The sequence below is a fragment of the Ambystoma mexicanum genome, chromosome 4p (assembly GCF_040938575.1).
Source record: "Ambystoma mexicanum isolate Mex_15411 chromosome 4p, UKY_AmexF1_1, whole genome shotgun sequence".
NCBI lineage: Eukaryota > Metazoa > Chordata > Amphibia > Caudata > Ambystomatidae > Ambystoma > Ambystoma mexicanum.
In genome coordinates, this window is record NC_090927.1 from 1,156,951,118 (window position 1) to 1,156,972,055 (window position 20,938).

At 44.6% G+C, this 20,938-nt stretch overlaps 1 protein-coding gene across 11 annotated transcripts in view; it reads right to left on the minus strand.

The window, feature by feature from the left end:
* Positions 1–20,938, minus strand: part of MAP7 (microtubule associated protein 7) — a 1,989,984-nt gene that overhangs the window by 892,359 nt on the left and 1,076,687 nt on the right. For all 11 annotated transcript variants that reach the window (XM_069606765.1, XM_069606764.1, XM_069606762.1 and 8 more), the window contains one exon: positions 16,888–17,015. In XM_069606765.1, coding sequence (XP_069462866.1) covers positions 16,888–17,015 — 128 coding nt within the window. The remainder of the gene's footprint in view (positions 1–16,887; positions 17,016–20,938) is intronic.

Below are 20,938 nucleotides of genomic sequence, written 5' to 3' on the forward strand. Positions count from 1 at the left end.
AAGCAGAGACGAGACCTTGCCCTTTCTGACCCTGACCCGCGATTCCTGTGGAAGAAATCATAAGACCGCAAACAAAAGCTAACGTGTGCTGCAACAGATGTCAACGGTACATGGAGCGCGCCTACGCTGCTAAGCAGGAGAACAGAAGGAGCTTGCTACCGTGGTACCGTCCTTGACTCTAGATACAAATAATGCCAAGCGCTTCATCCCCGCCGGTGAGTCAAGGTGAGAACCAATAAGAAACCGAACTGTGCTGAATGAAAGTTACAAGTCAAGAAAAGTTCAAAGAACTGTAAAGGTCGCAGGGGAAAACCAGCTAAAAGGGCCCGACACCATGTGGGTGTACGACAAGAGACTCTAAACTGATGCCCCATTTTTGTTGAAACTACCAATATCAGAGGGCTGTGCGAGAGCCACGAGAAGAGTGTCAAAGTGGTCATACAGAGGTCTAGCATAATCCGCTGTACATTCGAAAGTCTTTGACCGGCAAGTAACGAAAAGCTAAGGGAGGCGAATCCCGCAAAAGACGAGATAAAAGATTAGCAAGAGTGAACCCGATGGAGGGATGCTGATAAAAGGAGGAAAGCCTGATGCCTCCATGAACATTTGTGCTGACAAGATTGAACCCGAGAAAGGGAGGTTCACCAGGAGCTGTTCAAAAAGACATTAAGAATCATTAATGTAACGAAGAAGATAGTTGAAAATCTTGGAATACAAGCCATAGTGCACCCGGCGGAGGGAGGCTAACATTCAAGAGGGATCTGACCACGGAAGAGGGGGATCCAGTGGGTGAAAGGCATCACCCAACGTATAAACGAAAGGGAATTCTTTTGTTTATTATTTTGTAGAAGTCCTGGTACCTGTGAACGGAACTGTAGGCTCGTGCTAACAAAAGCTCGAGTGTGTGCTCTGCTCCAGAATTCCACCTTGTCCCGTGCTAAAAGGAAGGGAGAACCCTGGCTACTATATCCTGACTTATCATTTGTGAGCACTTTTTTCTTTCTCAAGAACCGTATCCCATACTTTTCTGTATTTAGTTGCAAGGATTGGCAATAGTTTTTTTTTAGCACAGGCCCTTTTATTTTGACAAGACGACACTAGGACTGGCTTATTATTTGATGGTCGTAGCTTGCTCCCATCTTAGATTTAGGTTTAGATTAGGCTTTTTTCCAACCCATTTATACAGTTTAATAAACCCCCCGTGATCACTTCTGTCTGTCTTTACTGTTGCCACCATGAGTTCTTTACAGAGGCTATACACCTAACGCAGTGTTCACAGGATGACTGTCCACCGATAATTCCAAGAGGAAAGTCCAGCCACAATTTTTATGACTAAAACATGGCAGGATAGATTGGACTGGAAATAATGCATCACGGGCAACAAGGCAGAGATATGGAAGAGTATAGTTGATAGTTCTCAAGCACAAGGAGCAAATGGGATGTATAATCTGTTACTTAAGAAAAATCACGTGCTTTGGGGGGAGAATACTGCACACATCATTTAAACATATTAGCTGTGTTGGGGATAACCCTGAGAGCTGGAAAGACATATTATAGTGCCTATGAATACGCACGGACCTAAGAGTCAGCCTAAAAGCTATCAAATTTTAGTAAGGCTGAACGTACCTGCTAAAAGAACAGAGTGGACAGAGGAGATGAATGTTACTGCCTTTAATCAGATTTGTTTTTGGGAAACGTTAAAACACAATGCACAATATCCTAGCTTTAGTCGCTATTGTAGAACAGGTTTGGTGTACATATTATCAGCCTTTATACGTGGCATTTGTCGTTTTGAGTGAGACATTCGATACAGTACATTGCAAACTGCTATGGCACAAACTGTATAGATGATACAATTATTTGTGGACTGCTAAAAAGGATTAAAACATAGGATGATAATACTGTATTGGTGAGATATAGTCCGGGTGGTAAACTGTGATACTTGTTTACATTCTAGTTACGCCAGATGAAACCAATGGTTTAATCTGTATTCAACTAATCTAATTAACGATCTAGCCTCAGCCTGAGCATATTCTCCAAAATTAGGGGCTATTAGATTACAATGGCTTGGACACGCTGATTCAATCTTAATGGATACTACCAATAGCGATGCAAAATACACCTAGATCACTTAGCTAAATAGGCACAAAAGAATTGTTTAGCTATTAATATTGCGAAGACTAAGATTATGACCTTTCTTTATAGAAATGATAGGATACAGGTAGGATTGTATGGAGGTCTTTATGACAAATACTTGCCTCCTTTTCAGTCTTTTTCAAATGTAATTCTGGATACCCTCTTCTCAGGTGGTCAGGGAAAGGCCAGCACTTTTGGATCCAGACCATAGGGGTGGAGAAGCGAGTGAGAATCACCTGGGTGGAGGGTCCTTGGGGATTGGTCATGGGGTGCCCACAGGCGAGACATGGTATCGCCCTTTCCCCTATTGATGACCAACCTACCCCTTTCCCGGCCTTTATAGGCTGTTGTAAATCAGCTTCCCTCATTTGAGCTCTGAAAGTACTGGGACGAGGAATAGGTGGACTAAGAGCAATACACACTGAAACTCAATTTCTCCACTTCAGTACTGGGATGAAGATGCCTGCAGAGAGCTGTGAGGGTCAGGCATGTCCCTTTAACTATGGTCAGGCAAATCTAATTAAGAATACACACCTGCAACCTGTCAAGTGGTTGCAGGTGTATACATGGAGATCCAGAGAACAGCAGAGAGAGGACAGGGAGACCTGTGGGGGAGAAACCAGAAGGAGACCCGTGGTGTGAAGAGAAGGGCGTGGTGGGCCTGCGAGGAAGCCAGGACGCCGGCCAATGCCCCGAGGAGCTGTAGAGCCCAAGGCCAGTTCAGCCGTGGGGCTACCACAGATGTGGGAACCTCAATATTGGGAAGAGTGTTGCTAATCCTGCCGACAAACAGGAAAGGAGTAGGGACGCTGTCTGTGTCGGGGAAGCGGAGGCCCCGGCGTGTGCAGGCAAACACACAGTGCGGGCGGGGCTCGCAGAAGGCTATCCGCCAGCAGGAGAAGCAGACTGAATGCAGGAGGAGCCAAAAGCCGGTGAGTGTCGGAGAGGTCACTCGAAACCGGGGGAACGTCGGGAAGGCTGCGCACAGATAAAGAACTGACGTACAACATGAAACAAAGCTGCAATATACATGTTGAATAACGAACTGAATGAAAACCCGAACCAAAGATAAAATATGCATCTTAAACACCTTGCTGAATGAAAACTTCAACCAACACTCAAATATATATATATATATATATATATATATGTATATATATGTATATAAATATAGTCCACCCTGGAGGGTGAGTGGCTTTTTACCTTGTCTGTCATGTGGGTTGGTGCACTATTTGGGCGTGCCTGCAATGTTGTGTGTACCATAATGTTAAAATAAGATGACTTGATTTTGTTAAGAAGACATCAGGGTCTTGTGTGCTTGGGTAATTTTCGTACATACATTCTGGTTTTTTTGCAGTGTCACAACCTGAGAAGAGTGTGTGTTTGTGAATATATATATATATATATATTTTTTTTTTTTTTTTTTTTTTTTTTTTCCCCAGCAAAAAACAAAACCTGATCCAGAATGGAAAGAAGAAATAGTGGACGGGATGCACTCCCAAGAACAGCAGAAGAGGCCCAGGTGACTTTCTCCGAAGAGGCAGAAACACCAAAGCGTTTCCAGACTAACAAATCCCTTTACTTTTCAGTTAGTCAGCATGGCAAGGAAAAAGACAAGAAACGACGCGTTTCGCTGTGCACACACTGCTTGATCACGTTAGGAGTGCAAACATAGTAAAGGTGACTTTAAGTAACACAACAGTCTCTATCTTCTTGACTCCATATAGAATGTCTCAGTCTAAAGCTAGATGCTTGTTGAAATACAAAGAGGCAGACATCTTTACACGTGCAATAATCAGCGTAGTTGCTAAAATGTGTAAAATATTCAGATCGCATTACATTGCAATTGTAAAAGATCGCATTTACAAAAAGAGTGTGGTAAATTAGAATAATATCTTTGCATGGAAAAATATATGTACCTAATGTGAAAAGTTTCCCACAATGAATAATCACTTGGTGTTTAACATGCGTTAACAATCTGTGAATAACATTAGTACCAACACTCTAATATATCTCTATATGTTTAGAAATATATGTGCAAAAGTAACGCTGCCCAGTACTGCCCGCTATTGCTTCCGACACAGTTACTTCACATAAGCATGGCCTTTGTTCGTATACACGTAGCAAAATTGCTGGCCTCGTTTATGTAGAAGTGTATAAGGACCTAAAAGTGCATCAATAAATAAAGTGCATAGTGCCGGTGAATTACTTCACTGTAAACAACCTGACTTGTGCAAATATGCAAAGCAGCATCTGACTGGAATTTATTGTTACCAGTTCAGTATTTCCAAGTAGATAAAGTGCTTGAATACCGAACTGAATGAAAATGTTAAACGAGAACAAGCTATGCATATTGAATATGGGCAAAACATATAACGGATTAAAGATAAAAGGGAAAGTACCCAATTAAACGCAACCTTCATAAAAGAGGGCAAGTGTGAAAGGTGGGGCATGAACCAGACCACTGCAATACAGTGACCTTTATGAATGAGTACAGTGCTAACAGTCCAAAGACTGGCACAGAGGTGTGTGTAACATATAATGGCAAAAACAAGGGCAGACAAAGAGAAGTAAGGAAAGTGTTAACCTATATATAAAGCTAAGAGGCAGACAAAGAGAATCAAGTGAATCTGAATCTGTACACCGGGGAAAAAGACAACAACCTGTGTGGGCTAAAGAGCCTAGGGTCTGTGGTTGCGCAACCTGCGATAGGTGGACCGTGTGGTCTGACCACAGTACCTAGACCAAGAAACCGTGAAGTGTGAAAGCCATAGACATTGTGAGCTATATCCAGAAGAAGCACTACAAGTGAACTGGTGATGAAAACCAGAAGGAGGGTCAAGTTGGCCCATACTTGTGTTGAACTATGAAAGACTGAAACAGATATCAGTTGTGGCATTGAAGTCTTGGGGAAGGGAACCCTGAGACCTGATTAACTACAAACGCTTTCTTGAGGACAGAGCCTCAAGACCCTTTTCTTTTCTTTTGAACTTTGTTGCTTTGAACTTGGGGCAGGGAACCCAGATGATTGTGCAGAACTGTATTGCCTTTAACTTGAGAAGGTAATCTTAAGACTTTTGTGAAACATTCTTAAACTTGGGGAAGAGGAGACGAAAAAGGAGGCAAGGAGCTAGGAGAAGCTCAGACTTTGTGTTGAATACCATTTCTTTGATTATTGACATCGTTACACATTGTTTAGCTTTAGTTGTGAGGGCAAGGTAGGTTTTGGACACAAACAGACTTTTAAGTTGAACTCTTTGACTCAGACTTTCCTTAGTTTCGTTCAGGAAGGGAAATCCCACCTAAATATAGGGCAAGTTAGGCCTTAAACCATCAACTTTTGCTTTAATAAATGATCTTATTTTGAACTTTAAGTATGTTGTCTGTGTCTTGCTTCATGATGCCTTCACAATACTCAGTTAAGACTCTTGGAGATAGCAGACACACATTGGAGATAGCAGACAAACAATGTTCCTACAATATTGCATGGATCTGAAAAATGGGCCAATGATCAAGTACATTAATCAAAATGGAAAGTTACTGTTTCAGGAGACTAAGATGGTTACCCATAACATATTTGAATGTTGAATTATCAGTAACATCTGTGAAAGTTACCACTATCAAGCTCAAACCTAATCTATATAGGAAATCTATTATGGCACTTACATACACTGATGTCCTATAATATAAAGGGGTACCTGACTGAGAATATATCTTATAAGACCACTGTGATGAATAAATGAATGAAAGAAGGTATATACCGGAGCAATAACTTTAAGCTAAGTGAGTTGTCTACGAATACAATTGACATAAAGGCATATAATTTGACTATATACAGAATGCGGTAGACCTTGCAACTAAGGCACACTGTAGGAATATCTTTATTATGTAGCTAAAATGGCTCACATACCCAGATATATCTTTGAATTTCCCAACTATCAAGTCAGACAAGACTATGACAATAAAATGTAATAATGGCCAAATTTGTAAAATCAAAGATGCGTGGACAAACATTGACATAACCTTAAGGAACTGCCGTATATGCAGTACAGATCAAATTGAAAGTACTAGGCATCTTTTACTATATGTCAGAATCTGAGTCCTCTACGTAGAACACTTCTGATGGCATATGAGAGCTGCGAGACAACTTATTTTAATAGTGATTATCTGTGGAAAAAATACATATAAGTAGATTATCATTTAAGATATCACTTGCCCAGCTTTTGGTATGAAATTGAAAATGTGCTTGGAAATGAATGATGTGCCAGTTTATATTGGTGATTTGATATTGATTTGAAATTTTAGTAAGTGTTACAAATTGCATGAACAGTATTACACTCTATTTTTACATTTCATCTTTCTAATTTTAACATATTCAATTAATTTTTAGTTTGTATTAATAAATGAACGTATGCAATTGTATCAATACATAGAGAGTCATATTTATGCCTAGAATATACGAATAACAAAAATAACACATTATGGGATGATTCTAACATTGTTCTCTGTCTTGTAGTTTGTATTGTTGCACAGAGGTGTTTTATGACTGCATTTGTAAAAAGGAAAGGTGCTTTGAAATTGAAAGACACTGGGTTTGTACGTACAATTTGTACCTAAATATTGAATTGAGAAAAAACAGTGCATCACACAGAAAAAAAATCAAGAGTTAGGATTTGTGTTTACTTAGAACTGTGTGCTGACTCCATAGGCAAGACATCAAATGTTTGAGAACAGGATAGTCTAGACCAGTGATCTTCAAACTGTGGGGCTGGCCATTTGGGGGGATGAGGCTCTTCTAAAAGGGTAAAAGGGAGTACATTGACTTATTTAACAGAAAATATGAGCAGCAATCACGTCTAGGGGGGTCCAGCAGCAATATTTTGACTCAAGGGAGGGCTCGGCAGAAACATTTTACTCAAAGGGGGCTTGGCATGAAAACGTTTGAATACCACTGGTCTAGACCATTAATAGGGTTTGCATGCCGAGATATTTTGGGAAGGCAGGTTCTGGATAGTTTGTGAAAACATTGGATATAGTATTGAAAAAGTGATGGATCGTAACATTTTCAGAGGCTTTGCATTAAGAACATATGGTTTTTCTAACCTCTTTAATATGTCCAGGACAAACATATCAAAAGGGGTTAAGAGAAATGTGCTCTACACAAAGATAGCCTAAGAACTGTGGACATTAATGACTTAACTATGTGAAGCTGACCCCTGAATAAACCTCCCCTTGAACTGGACAATTCTCAAACTTAAAGATACTCTTTTGTGAAAACAGTGAAGGATAGAATCAACCGATATATATGGGATACATTACTCACCGTAATCGTATTTCTGATGCTTGTATCTGCTTAGATTCACATGCTGTGCATAGGCCGACATCTAGTGGAAGCTGCGGAGTATTACAGTTTGTTTTTCGAACTCGAAAATGGGCGTCGACACAGGGCGTGCCAGTAATACTATCCCTAGTGTGACGTCCCCTGTACCCATGATCCCTCACGCGTCAAGGACCCTCAGATTGTATTTTTTCTGACATGAGGTAGCATGAGGAGTAGCGTGAGTACAGATGATCCAAGCAGATAGAAGATAGATAAGATAAGACTACAAGCATCCATGCGCCTTCTCTCAGAGGGGAGGAAGGGTGGGTCGCATGTGAATCTAGGCAGATACAAGCATCAGAAATATGATTACGGTGAGTAATGTATCCCTTCTGAGGCTCGTGGAATCTGCCTAGATCACATGCTGTGCATAGATTAGCGAGCAGTGTTAGAAGGAGGTGGGATTTGAGAAGGGTCATGAGCAAATAAATGTCTTAGAACCGCTTGTCCCACTTGAGTTTCTGTCTTGGAATGGGTGTCAATGCAGTAGTGCTGAGTAAAAGTGTGAATAGAGCTCCAAGTAGCTGCTTTGCAAATGGTGTCAAGGGGAACATTTGCAATGAAAGCCAGAGTGGCCCCAATGCCTCTTGTCGAGTGGGCTCTGGGTGTAAAAGGCAAAGTTTTGTCAGAAAGAGAGTAAGACAACTGGATACAGTTGACAATCCACCTGGAGATGGCACCCTTAGAGACGCGATTTCCCTCTTTGTCTGTGGCTACGGAGACAAATAGTTGATCCGTTTTCCTAAGCGGTCTGGTCTTGTTTACCTAGTAAAGGACCGCCCTACGCACATCTAGGGTGTGTAGCTTAACCTCAGCCGAGCTTTGTGGGTTTTGGAAGAAATCCGGAAGCTCGATGGACTGGTTTACATGGAATTTGGAAATAAACTTAGGTGAGAACCTAGGGTGTGTCCGTAAAACCAGCTTATCCTTATGAATAGTAAAGAAAGGATCCTGCACTGACAGAGCCTGAATTTCACTGACCCTTCTTATGGCTGTAATGGCTACTAAGAAGGCAGTCTTATAGGTCAGGTGTTTGAGACTCGTCTTATGCATGGGCTCGAATGGGGGGCCCATGAGTTTAGATAGCACCACGTTCAGGTTCCATCCTGGTGGTGGGTTAGAAATAGGAGAGTGACGTCTCTTTACTCCTTCCATGAAGACCTTAACTACTGGTACTTTCCACCACGACACCTTGTTTTGGGAAGTGGTGTATGCTGACAGGGCTGCCAGGTGTACCTTCAGTGAGTTAAAAACCAGCCCCGCATCCAGCAGGTGGAGCATGTAAGTAACAATAGTGGAAGGAGTGCAATCAACTGGGTTGATTTTCTTACTCTGGCACCAGATTACGAATCTCTTCCATTTGTCAAAGTAGCAGTGCCTCGTGTTGGGCTTCCTAGCCTCTCTTAGGATGTCCATACACCTCTGTGGTAATTTGAGATGTCCAAACTCTATGACCTCAGGAGCCATGCTGCCAGGTTCATTGAGTTGGGTTGAGGGTGCACTGTTTGACCTTAGTGCTGGGACAATAGGTTGTACCAGCTCGGAAGTCTGATGGGTTCGCACACCGCCAGTCTGCGTAGGTGTGGGAACCATGGTTGTCTCGCCCACATGGGAGCAACCAGGACGAGCGTCATCGATTCTCTGTTCATCTTGTCGACCACCTTCCTGATTAGAGGAGTTGGTGGAAAAGCGTACGCAAACATCCCTGACCAGTTCATCCACAGGGCCTTCCCCTGGGAGTCTGGTTGGGGGAACCTGGATGCGAATCCTGGGCATTGTCTGTTTTCGCTTGTGGCGAATAGGTCTATAGTGAAGAAACCCCACTGAGAGAAGATGTCTTCTACGACTTCTCTGTGTAGACACCACTCGTGTTCCTCTGGGAGGGGGTCTCTGCTCAGAGCATCCGCTAGGGAATTGAGATCCCCTGGAACATGTTGTGATGACAGGAAGATGTTCCGCCTGAGTGCCCATATCCAGATTTTCTGGGCAAGCTTGGACAGATTTGGCGAGCGAGTCCCTCCTTGTTTGTTCAGGTAGAACATGGCTGTCGTGCTGTTCGTCCGGATTTGCACTGACAGGTTTAAAAGGTAGGGTTCAAAAGCTTGAAGCGCTCTGAATACTGCCAGAAGCTCTAGAAGGTTGATGTGATTCTTGGCCACTGCGTGAGACCAGAGATCCTGAGCTGTGTGGTGGAGATGGTGAGCTCCCTACCGCGTCAGGCATGCATCAGTTGTGACTACCGCCTGTATCTCGGGATCGTAAAAGGGTTTCCCCTTGGACAGATTCTCTCTTGTCCACCAGTGAAGGCTTTGTACCAGTGTTGGCGAAACGACCACTAGATCGTCCCACTGACCACTTGCCTGAGACCAGTTTTGCCAACCATTCCTGCATGGGACGCATGCGCAGGCGCGCGTGGCGGACCAGGTAAATACATGACGCCATCATGCCCAGCAAACGCATTGCTTTGCGTACCGTTATCTGGCGACCGGACTGGTATTGCGGGATTTGCAGCAGTATATTCCGAATTCTTTCCTCTGAAGGAAAGGTCAACGCCTCTCGAGTGTCTAGGATAGCTCCTAAGAATTGTTTGAATGTGCTTGGCACTAGACTTGACTTTTTCTCGTTTATTGAGAAGCCCAATTCGAAGAGGAGGTCGATAGTCCTTTGAATGTTTGTTCTGCAAATTACTGGGGTTTCCCCCGTGATGAGCCAGTCGTCCAGGTAAGGGTACACCGGGATTGCCTCCCTGCGTAGGTGTGCTGCCGCCACCGCCAGCACCTTGGTGAATACCCTTGGGGCGGAAGCTATCCCGAAGGGCAGTACCTTGAACTGGTAGTGCCGACTGTCCACCTTGAAGCGCAAGTATTTTCTGTGCGCTGGGAACATGGAAATATGAAAATAGGCATCTTTCATGTCCAATGTTGCCATGTAATCCCCCTTTTTTAGGAGGGAGATTACCTCTTGGAGAGTTGTCATGCGAAACTTTTGGGGCTTGACATACTTGTTGGCAGGCCGGAAGTCCAATACTGGGCGCATTGTCAAATCTTTTTTTGGCACAAGGAAGTAAGTTGAATAAATACCCGTGTTTACCTGGTGTCCCGGGACGAGTTCTATCACGTCCTTTGCTAGCAGATTGACAATCTCTTCTAGGAGGATCTTCTGGTGTTCCAAAGAATGTATTTTTTGTCGTGGAGGATGGTCTCGGGGACGCTCTAGTAGTTCTATACAGTACCCCTCGGATACTGTTGACAGCACCCATCTGTCTGATGTGATCCCTTCCCAAGCTTGGGTGAAGTTGGAAATGCGTCCCCCCTACTGGGGTTGCGTGAGAAGGGACCCTGAACGGAGCGTCACTGTTTCGGTGGAGGCGTGCCGCCTCCTTTATTGGGGCTGCTTCTACCTCTACCACGTCCTCTCTTATTCCCCCTGCCGTAACCCTGGGTAGACTGCTGGTTATTATTGTTCCACTGTGTACCCTGCCCCTGGGAATAGTTAGAAACTCTTTGGGAATTTTGGCCGCGTGGGCGACGAAAATTGCCATTCCCTCTCTGATTAGGGGGTTTAGTGGTTAGCTGGCCTAGGGATTTGAGTGTTTCATACTCGTCCTTAGCATTCTTTAGTGCGTCCTCGACCGCCTTACCAAACAACAGATCCGGCTCCACCGGTTTGTCCAATAGTGACGCTTGTGTTTCAGCCTTGAAACCAGACTGGCGTAGTGTCTCTTAATAACAGTTCCTTCTGCTATTAATCTGCCTGCGTTATCCGCGGCATCAAAGGTTGCCTTTAAAATGCAACCGGACAAGGCTCTTCCCTCCGCTGAAACTCGTGCCAATTGGCTCTTTAAGGGTTCTGGTGCGGAGTCTATGAGTGCCGCGACCTCTTCCCACTGATGGCAGTTGTAGCTGGCCAACAGGGTGGTGTAGTTGGCAATCCTTGCCTGGTAGGTGGAAGTGGAGGCCACTTTCCTGACTAACCCATACAGTCTTTTGCTCTCCTTGTCGGGAGGAGCCTCGGACGATGATAAGGGTGTTCCAGCCCTCTTACGGGTGTTAGTAACAACCAGAGAGTCCGGCTTCAGATGCCCTCTTATATATAGTGGGTCTGATTGGGCCGCCTTGAAAAGTTTTTCAATCCTAGGGTTCACTGCTCTGGTGAGGTTAGGATTGAGTGACGGGTCTATTCTTCTTTGAATAGATTTTAGGATAGGGATGGCCTGAGCAACAGGCCTCCTCTCCCCCACTAACTCTTCTGCAAAGTCTCTTTCCTCCTGGGCACCCTCGGTGTCGATGTGGAAATGTTCTGCTGCTCGAGACAGCACTTCATTCAGGAGGGGCTGGTTGTCGACAGGGGAGTCGGTAATGGGGCCCTCTCTTTCTACTGGGGAGTCTACCCTGTAGGGGTCTTCCTCCTCCTCATCTTGATCCTCATCATCCCCATAGTAGCCTGTCCCAGTTTCTTCCTCCACCATGCCCAAATCTGGATCCTCAACAAAGGATGTCTCTCCCTGGTAATGAGAGTAGGGCTGGGCGTAGAAGGGGTCTGAAGACCCTGTTGGTGTCTCAAAGTGGGACCTTGCACTTGGAGGTATAGGATCCTTAGAGCCAGAGGGTGCTGACCCGTCGGGAGTATAAGCAAGAAAGTGTTCTGGGTTTTTTGCATAAAAATCTGCCAAAGATGACATTCTTGACAATACCCTATCTATGTCAACACTGGTCCATTCTCTGGAACTGGGAATGACCCTTTCTGGGAGTTTTCCAAATTTATCCTGACTAGACTTGGTAGCCTGTGCAGGGGTTTTGGTGTTATTAGAAGACATGGACTTGTCTTTCTGTTTTTGAGGAGTGGAGTGTTCTACGGGCTTGGAAGTGGCTAGAGACTGCTTCCTTTGCTGTTTCCCTCCCTCCCCGTGACTGGAGGAGTGTTTCCCGTGTGTTTTAGGGCCCTCTGAGCTTTTCGACGCCTGGGGTCGAGGTTCGGGGGTCTTGACCCTATCCTTTGAGCGTGAAGGTAGGGTTTCGGGATCTGTAGTAATTCGGTTTGCGGGCGCCGACTCTTGGAGTGCGGCCTGAGGGTGGAAGTCGGCTTCGTCTCCCGACGATCGAGCTTCCGCGACCTTAGGGAGCGAGGCACTCTTGGCAATAGTGGATGCTTGCCTGGCGTCGTGTGGCGATCTAGATCGAGAGCGCCCAGAGGACGCCGATTCGGACCGTTCTCTACGTGCCTCTTTCCGAGAACTCGACGTGCGTGTCGAGTCTCGGTTGGACTTTGTGTGCTTTGTGAAGGTGTCATGGGAAGCGCTCGTGTCGCCGGGGGTGTTCCCCATAGCCGGCCTGCCGGTCGACCTTCCAAGGTCGGGGACTTGCGCTCGGCTGTCTTTCGACGCCATAAAGCCCTCGCCGTCCGAAGGTACAGCGTCGCTGCCGTCGCTGAAGGCGCCCTCCGCTGCCATGGCCTCTTGACGCCTGGCGTGGTGGGCCCAACACTTGATTGAACGGTCCTTAAGTGTTTTAGGCTTAAACCTACTACAGGCTCTGCAATTTGCCTCCGGGTGGTCCCTCGGCAAGCAGAGGTTGCACGTGGCGTGCCGGTCGACCCAAGGGTATTTGCGATTGCACTTGGGGCCAGAATTGGAAAGGGGTACCCTCCATACACACCTTGTGGCAGCGGGCTGGTAAGTGTAGGAATATATAAGTGTGTCTATATATTACTAGAGTGTAGAGTATGGCCACCCCCCACTCTCCCTACTTGCAGGGCCTTGGCCAGCGGCCCGGGCCGAGACAGAAGCCTCGAGGCCCAAAGTCCTCGTGCAGTTGACGGTCGAAATCCTCTCCGATCCGGCGTCCAGTGTAGAAATTCGGTATCTCGACGGTGGGGTGGCGAAGGGGTAAAATTATCACTATTTTGAAAATTATGGCTTAGTGCCAGGAACTCTGCGAAATGCTTCCGACCAGTATGGCGGAAAAAAACAATCTGATTGTCAAATTGTATTATGTTACTTAGTATATGCACCACACATTTAGGAACATATTTGTGCATCCATGGACGTAGAGCACTGTGCATTTTATCATTGCTGTTGTCTGGACATTTTTCTCCTTTGAACTTTTTCCCTACCTTGCTGCTAAATATTATGCATTTTAACAACTGCTGCTATTGCACTAAGCACTTTACATTGCTGCTAAAGCACTAAGCACTTTATATTGTCTCAAGACTGCATTATTAAGTTTGATTTGTATTTTACCTCGCATATGTATGCGTAAATTTAGACCTACATGACTATCTATCTTTGTTTATTCGAGACTAACGTTGGACACTTAGAATGGCTATATTTTGTCTAGTGAACACATCATGTTGTGGGGCTGCTTGGACAGCGTTGAGGTAATGGCTGTTTCAGACGTTATAAAGTGGACAGACCTACAAGGCAGGGTTCGTCATTTTTGGCGGTTGCCCAAGAATGGCATTTTTTTGTTATTTTTTTACTTTATTTTTGGGTACCAGCCTTTGTTGACAGACATACCATTGGAAAGCACACGTTTATTTTGAACGATGTGTATTTATATATATTTATATATCCTTTTTTTATATATATTTTTCCTTTGACACTCGTTATGTACCTGAGGCTTTCTTTTTGCCATTTTCCTCCACAGTCCTCGCAGCCAGCACATCTGTGCAATTGTTGCTATATTCTTCATCATATAATATTTGGTTGATGTATTGACACTTACGATGTGTTTTTATTTTACTTAATACACTGCATGTTGCAGTGCCTTAAATGTTCTAAAATGGCTGCCATGTGTTCATCATTTTGTACCACCTCGTGAATGCGGACATTCTATGCACCTGTATCATAGAGGTTTTTTAAGCATATATAAGAAGTCCTTCTTCCATGAAACACCCTACCTACGTGAACAAGTGGTCAGTGTACCGCGAAACGCGTCGTTTTGTAACCAGGCTTTCCCTTTTTGCTGCACCTTTTTATTAATAAAGCAACATTTGTGCTGCCTGGATTTGCTGTCATGCCTTTTCCTTGCTGAGACTGGATTTCGTTTCTCAGCTGCTCTTGAGAGTGCAATCCATCACCTGTCCTAGGGCATTTTTTCCCTTTTTTGAAAATATATATATATATATACACAATTTACTGAAAAAAACATTAGTTAAGGTTCAGCTAAGTTGAGCAGATTTAACGCACCAAAACCCTTCAAATTCAGCGGATCTGGGAAGTCATGACCATCTTAAGTCTGTGCGCTCCTGTTGATGTCTTCCATAATTCCCTTTTGTATGTCGTTGTGAATCCCTTCTCTTAGAATATGTATGTGCTCATGGGCTTTGCAACTGGAACGCGCTGAGTTAAGATGGTCATGACTTCTCACAACTGCTGATTTCAAGCGTTTTGTTGCATTAAATCTGCTCAACCTAACTGTACCGTAACTAATGTTTTTTCAGTGAATTTCAAGGGCTTTGTTATACCAGAATTTTTTTATGGGCCACTAGCCATTATCGTCGGCCATGTCTACTGTACATGTTGCACCAATACGTTTCTTTTTGGCTCAGTAGGTGGCCATGTCCTTAGCTGTGGCCACTATAATTGTTCCACCTCTACATTTCCTTTGGCCCTGGCCAGTGAGCACGGCGTAAAAACTAACATTTTTCCCCGCGCACTAGCCATGGCCTTCAGCCATGACCACAGGCCACAGCCGTATATATTCCACCAATAACTTTCTTTGGGGCCCACTAGCCATGGCCAGTCTTTCGGCGGCCACACCACTAGGTTTCTTTGGAGCGCACTAGCTTTGGGGCCTACTTGTTATGGCCTTCAGCCGTGGCCACACCACTAGGTTTCTTTGGGGGCCACTAGCCATGGCCTTTGGCCGTGGCCCCTTTCCATGTTGCCCTAATAGCTTTCTTCAGGTCTCACTAGCCATGGCCTTCGGCTGTGGACACACCACTAGGCTTCTTTGGAACACCCATGACATGTTGCCCCAGTAGGTTTTGTTAGGGCGTGCTAGCCATAGCCTTCGGCTACAGCCACTTTCCAGATTGTAGCATTACGTTGCTTAAAGTAACACACCTCATTAAGTATTAACCCCCACCTCACTGTAGCTGTAAAAATCCCTTAAAAAAAAAGAAAATCTATCTTATTTTTTAACTCCCTCTTTTACCATGCCTGCAGTTAGCAGCCCCCTAATAATAGCAATGTACTATCAAGGCCTGCGGTTACACAAAAACGGCTCAAAATAACTGCGGTTATTTGAAAAACTCACAAAATCCCAAACTCTTCCCTGTCCTTACAGGCACTCAACCATGTGCACCCCCCTGCCTCCTCTTGACATGCTCCCCCCACTCCCTTCAGGTCCTTTCCCCTCCCTAACCATCTCCTTCATTTTGTGTGATGCACTTTCACTCCAGATCGGGTCTTCTATTGTAACCCCAGTTATCCCGCGGGTTGCCCGCACTAGTCCTGTGGTTATGCGAAAACATTCAAACTGAAACTTGGTGCCCAGCCCTCCTCCCCCAAACCCCTAATTTCACATGGTGTCCTCTTCCCCCCGCCCCACCTTTAGCCTGATGCCAGTTCATAATTTTTCCTCCCACAAATAGCTGTTTCCCACTTTTCATTTTTGCTAATTTCCTAAATAGCTGTGGTTATTTCTCTCTTCGAACAAAATATAAAAGAAATGGCAGCTTTTACATTTCTGAAAAGACTCTCACCATGGGAGCTATAGGAGAAGGGAACACCCCCTTCTGCATCAAATGTTTTAAAAACTACTCAACGGAATAACCCCAGACTCCTCCCGAAAATCGATTCAACTCTTCATGCCCAAGATGTTCGGTTTCTCGTCCAATTAAATCTAGCATTTTTTTGCCCTGCGCTCCACAGAAATCTGGACTTATTCGCTATGAGAAAAGGAATGGGATTAGGTTAAAAATAGCTTTTTTTAAATTGTGACTTTAACAAACCTTTCCCAAAATTTTCAGTCTGGGGGGGGGGGGTCCAGAACAAATGTTTTGTTTGCAAAATATCAGCCAAATCAGTATGAAAATCAAAAGTTATTAGCAATTCAATTTTCTGTTTTCCTATGGAACTAGCTATACAACTTAACTATAGTGCGGCGACCGCCACACTATATAATAAAACCGATTTATATAAATAAAACCAAGATCTATTTTAGGAGGAAGTTGTGTAAGCAACCAACAGTAAAAGGGCCTTGCTGTGCACGAAGATTAATGGGCTTGCGAAATTTGGCATTCCTTTTAAAAAGTGTAAATTAAACATTTTGAAAATTATTATTTATTTAAAACACATCTGTTTACAAGTGGTTTTCTAGTTTGTATGAAAGCAACAACCAATCTGGGTATTTTTCAGTTCTACTTACCAAACAGGTGAAGGAGTAGGCGATCTAGCTTTGGGAATAGACGGTGATGGAGACCGCTTAATGTTGAAAGAAGCATTCAACAATGTAGCTGCCATTTCATTGTGTCTGTCCTTTTCTTTCTTATCATTCTAGAAAAAGAAAGCAATACGATCACAGATCGTTTCAAAAGTGGTAAAAGTCCCATGTTGTACAAATGAAATCCATCTTATACGTAGGAAGCCTGCTGGAATTTCAGATCCAGTTTTATAAACGATCGGTGTCAATTTTATTCAAAATGGATACATAAATAAGTTTCTCATATCATGCCTCCTGCTGGATTCTATAGTCTTGTTTCCAAGCAGAGCTATTTGTCCCTGAGCTATCCTCTGGAACATATAGTCTATAAGCAAGAAACTGAAACCTTTCCATCAAAGTTAATTGATTACAATTCAATAGCACACAAGACAATGTTACAAACTGTATAGCATGACATAGTGCCTTCAGTTTTTACGATATAAACCTTTATATAAACTTTTAAATAATGTATAGACCCAACTTTACTAATGACATTTAATTTGTGCAAAGAACACACAAAGGCGAATGACAAACCTTAGCAAATGTGACTAAAAACAATACATTTTAAGTCTCCATTTTTAAATTGCTTCAGCTTGACAGTTACAAGCACATAGTGATGGTGCTCGCCTGCTTGATAATCAAACATTCCATTTTATTTTTGTACTGTTATTTTTTGATTTTTAATACAAGGAAAAAAAGAAAGATATTAGCAAATACAACTGTAGCATACGTTCCACAGAAATTCCTTCAGGAGAATTACAAGGGGGGAAAAATAATGGGGGACAGGTGAAATTCGATGGGGGAACCTAGTGGGCCTTTTACAGAGCATTCGTGTGGTAACATAAGTCAGATTTCCATACAGTCGACAAGTCCTGATGTAATCATGGGTTAGGTTATATATCCCTTCTCAGCAGGTGCTAAAGTTGCTAGTGCTAAAGGTCCTAAAGGTGCTAGTACCTGCCAACCCTGTCGATAACACTACCATTGTCAGGCTGTGGTGTGGCTGAAATCAAAAGTAGGGTACATGGCTCAATGTATTGGGCTTTGGTGGAGCGTCCAGCGTGTTCCTTCAGTAACTGACGCAAGGGAGCCACATTCTAGAGAATTTAGGCAACTTGCAATTTAGGATGGCTGTAACCGTCTCCAAGGCCCATGTCTCCCAGAACTTCGACCACCATAGAACTAGGATGGGCCCATCCAGGGACTTCCATGGGCCTGCCATTGTCAGGCGGAACGCCTTCAAGAGTTGGGTTAAGGAGGCCCTCCCCCATGTTCAGCCCGTAGCACCTTTTTTGGTTGTTGTCCCCCGAGGGGTACTGTGAGTTGGGAAAGCTGAAGTTGTGTGTCAGTGATACCGCTAATTCACGAGAGAATCTCTTTCCAGTAGAAGTGAACGCAGGGACAAGACCACCACATGTGCTCCAGAGTGTCTGTTGAGGCCACATCCTCTCCAGCACAGGGCGAGTAACTTGAGGAGATCTTGTGAAGTCGCTGGGTTGTGTGAAAAACCAAAGGGTGTTTCACTGCCCAGATGCCGGGGATCCTTTGCTCAGGTGGCCAGAGCACAGCCATCGCGTTTGGATCCAGACCCTGGGGGTGGACAAGTGTGGGAGGATCACCTGGGTCAGAGGTCTTAGGGGAGAGGGGGAGGGACAGCCGATGGCGGGATGCTGTATCCCCCCCTTTCCAATACCCGTATCCAATCCTATTTTATGGGATATTCCAGTTTCCCAGATCCCCCACCCCCTTCCTACACAAACACAGAGCCGAGGGAGAGGAGGTCTGAGGCTGAAAGGATTACCACCCATGCAATACATTGGATGTGTCCCTCTAACAAGATCAGGCAGGGTCAGGCACTTGACTTTAATCACGCACACCTAATACCTATTAACTCTCCCCACATGGTTAAAAGGTGGAACACTGAGACACACTTTGAGCAAGGCGTTGCACGAGGAGCGGTCCATCCAGGGCTATGGCGAACCGAACGAAGGAGAGCGACAAACCGAGCGGTTAATCCGAAGGGGCAGTAAGCCATAGACCTCCCCTGCCCCCGGTGAGAGATCGTTATTTCCGAAAGGCCGTGAGGATTGCGTACAACAGCCCAGTTGGAAGGGAGAAAGTCTTCTGAGTGGTGCAAGGTTACCAGTCACCCGGCCGAGTGAATGACAGAGTTGGGGAGACGCAGAAGCAGCAGTGGGAACAACCTTGACTCCCACATCAAAGGCGCGAAAGACGGAAAGCATCTTAACACAACCAGCGAGTTGAAGGAAGCAAAGAAAGCCTGGTATGTGTTTCATTGAAAAGCTTGCGACAGTATCCGAGGGATGAAGGTTACGCGAACACTGATAAGCTGCTAGAGAAAGTGAATCCATTGTTAAGAACTGTAAATACGAAATACAAAGTAGCAGAGTGGTCCGGCGAAGTGAGATTGCCCAATTGAAAGTCTCTGTGAAATGTTTTAAAGCTGCAGAGGCAGCGGTGAGAGATGAGTGTTAAGTGAAAATCTCACGAACTGTTGAACTATGTTTTGTTGAATTTGGCAAGAGAACGAAAGGAAGGTCCGAGCCCGATGAGGGAGTCCCATGTGCGTAAGTAGGAGGAGCGGAGCATTTCAAATGATGGACAGATAAGACATTTTAAAGCATGATTAAGGTCCCAAATGGGAACCTGAAAAGGAGATGGGGGTAACACATTGGTGAGTCCCTTCAGGAATTGTATCACCAAAGGTATCTTAAAATATGAAGTTTCCTCAGACATGCGCTTGAAGATGGAAAGCGCCGCCAAATAACCTTTAATGGTCCCAACCTGGAGTCCCAGATTGGCCAAGTACAGCAGAAAGGATAGCACCTCCGGTGTTTTGCATAGCTAAGGGTCCAAATTCTTGTCCCTGCACCAGCTGAAGAATTTGTTACAACGGCAGTGGTACAAAGACTTTGTTCCTGGCCTTCTGGCAGAAAGCAAAATCTCCATTACGTCTTCAGGGAACTCCCAATCGTTGTACCTCAGCCTCTCAGAAACCATGAGTCAAGTGTCTTGACCTCTGGATGGAGAACACAACCCTTCTCTCATGAGCGAACGTCCTTTCTTTATGGAAGACATATTGGAGGGCAGATGGACATGTCCAGAAGGTTGGGGTACCACGTCCTCTTGGCCCAATCCAGGGCAACTAGGAGCAATTAGGATCATGGATTTCCCAAATGTTCTCAACCTCCTGATCACGTGAGGAATGACGGGGACTGGACACGTACAGACGTGGAAACTCCCAGTCCACTACAAACGCATCTCCTAGAGCTCCTCTTGGGGGAAATTCCCTGGAGCAGTACAGTTCGCACTTCCAGTTGACATTGGTCACAAACAGATCCACTTGAGGGGTTCCCCAAAGGGTGATGATCTCTTGAAGGACTTCCTGCGCTAGTTCCCACTCATGGGAGACTGTGCTCTGCCTGTTCAGAGCATCCGCTGCCGTGTTCTCCTCTCCGGCTAGGTGAACTGCTTATAGGGAGATTCCTTCTTGAATTGCCCAGTACCAGAGCTGCATTGCCTCTCTGCACAGTGGTAGTGATCCTAAATCTTCTCTCTTGTTGAGGTTTGTTTGTTTGTTTATTTTATTTGTAATGCGCGCCAGACCCGAGGGTATCAGGGCACAGGGGGGTACATAAGTATTTTCAGCTTAGGGTTACACAGTTACACAGTTATTATACAGTCAAGAAGTCAATTACAACAGCAAGGTATATACATACAGTAAGCATAAACAGGAGGACATTACATAAAAGAGAATCAACAAAAAAATGCAAAGTGGTGTCTATTTACAGTGCAAGAGAGTGGGAGTAGTAGAACAGTAACTAGAGTGCAATGGGCTAGTACATTGCTACTGTGCTATCGGTCATTATCTGGACATTCTTTCCCCATACATACATAGAAAAATCTTCAGCGCAGGTCTGATTGCTCTCAGCTCCAAAAGAGTGATGTGTAGTTTTTCTGATGGAGACCAACAATC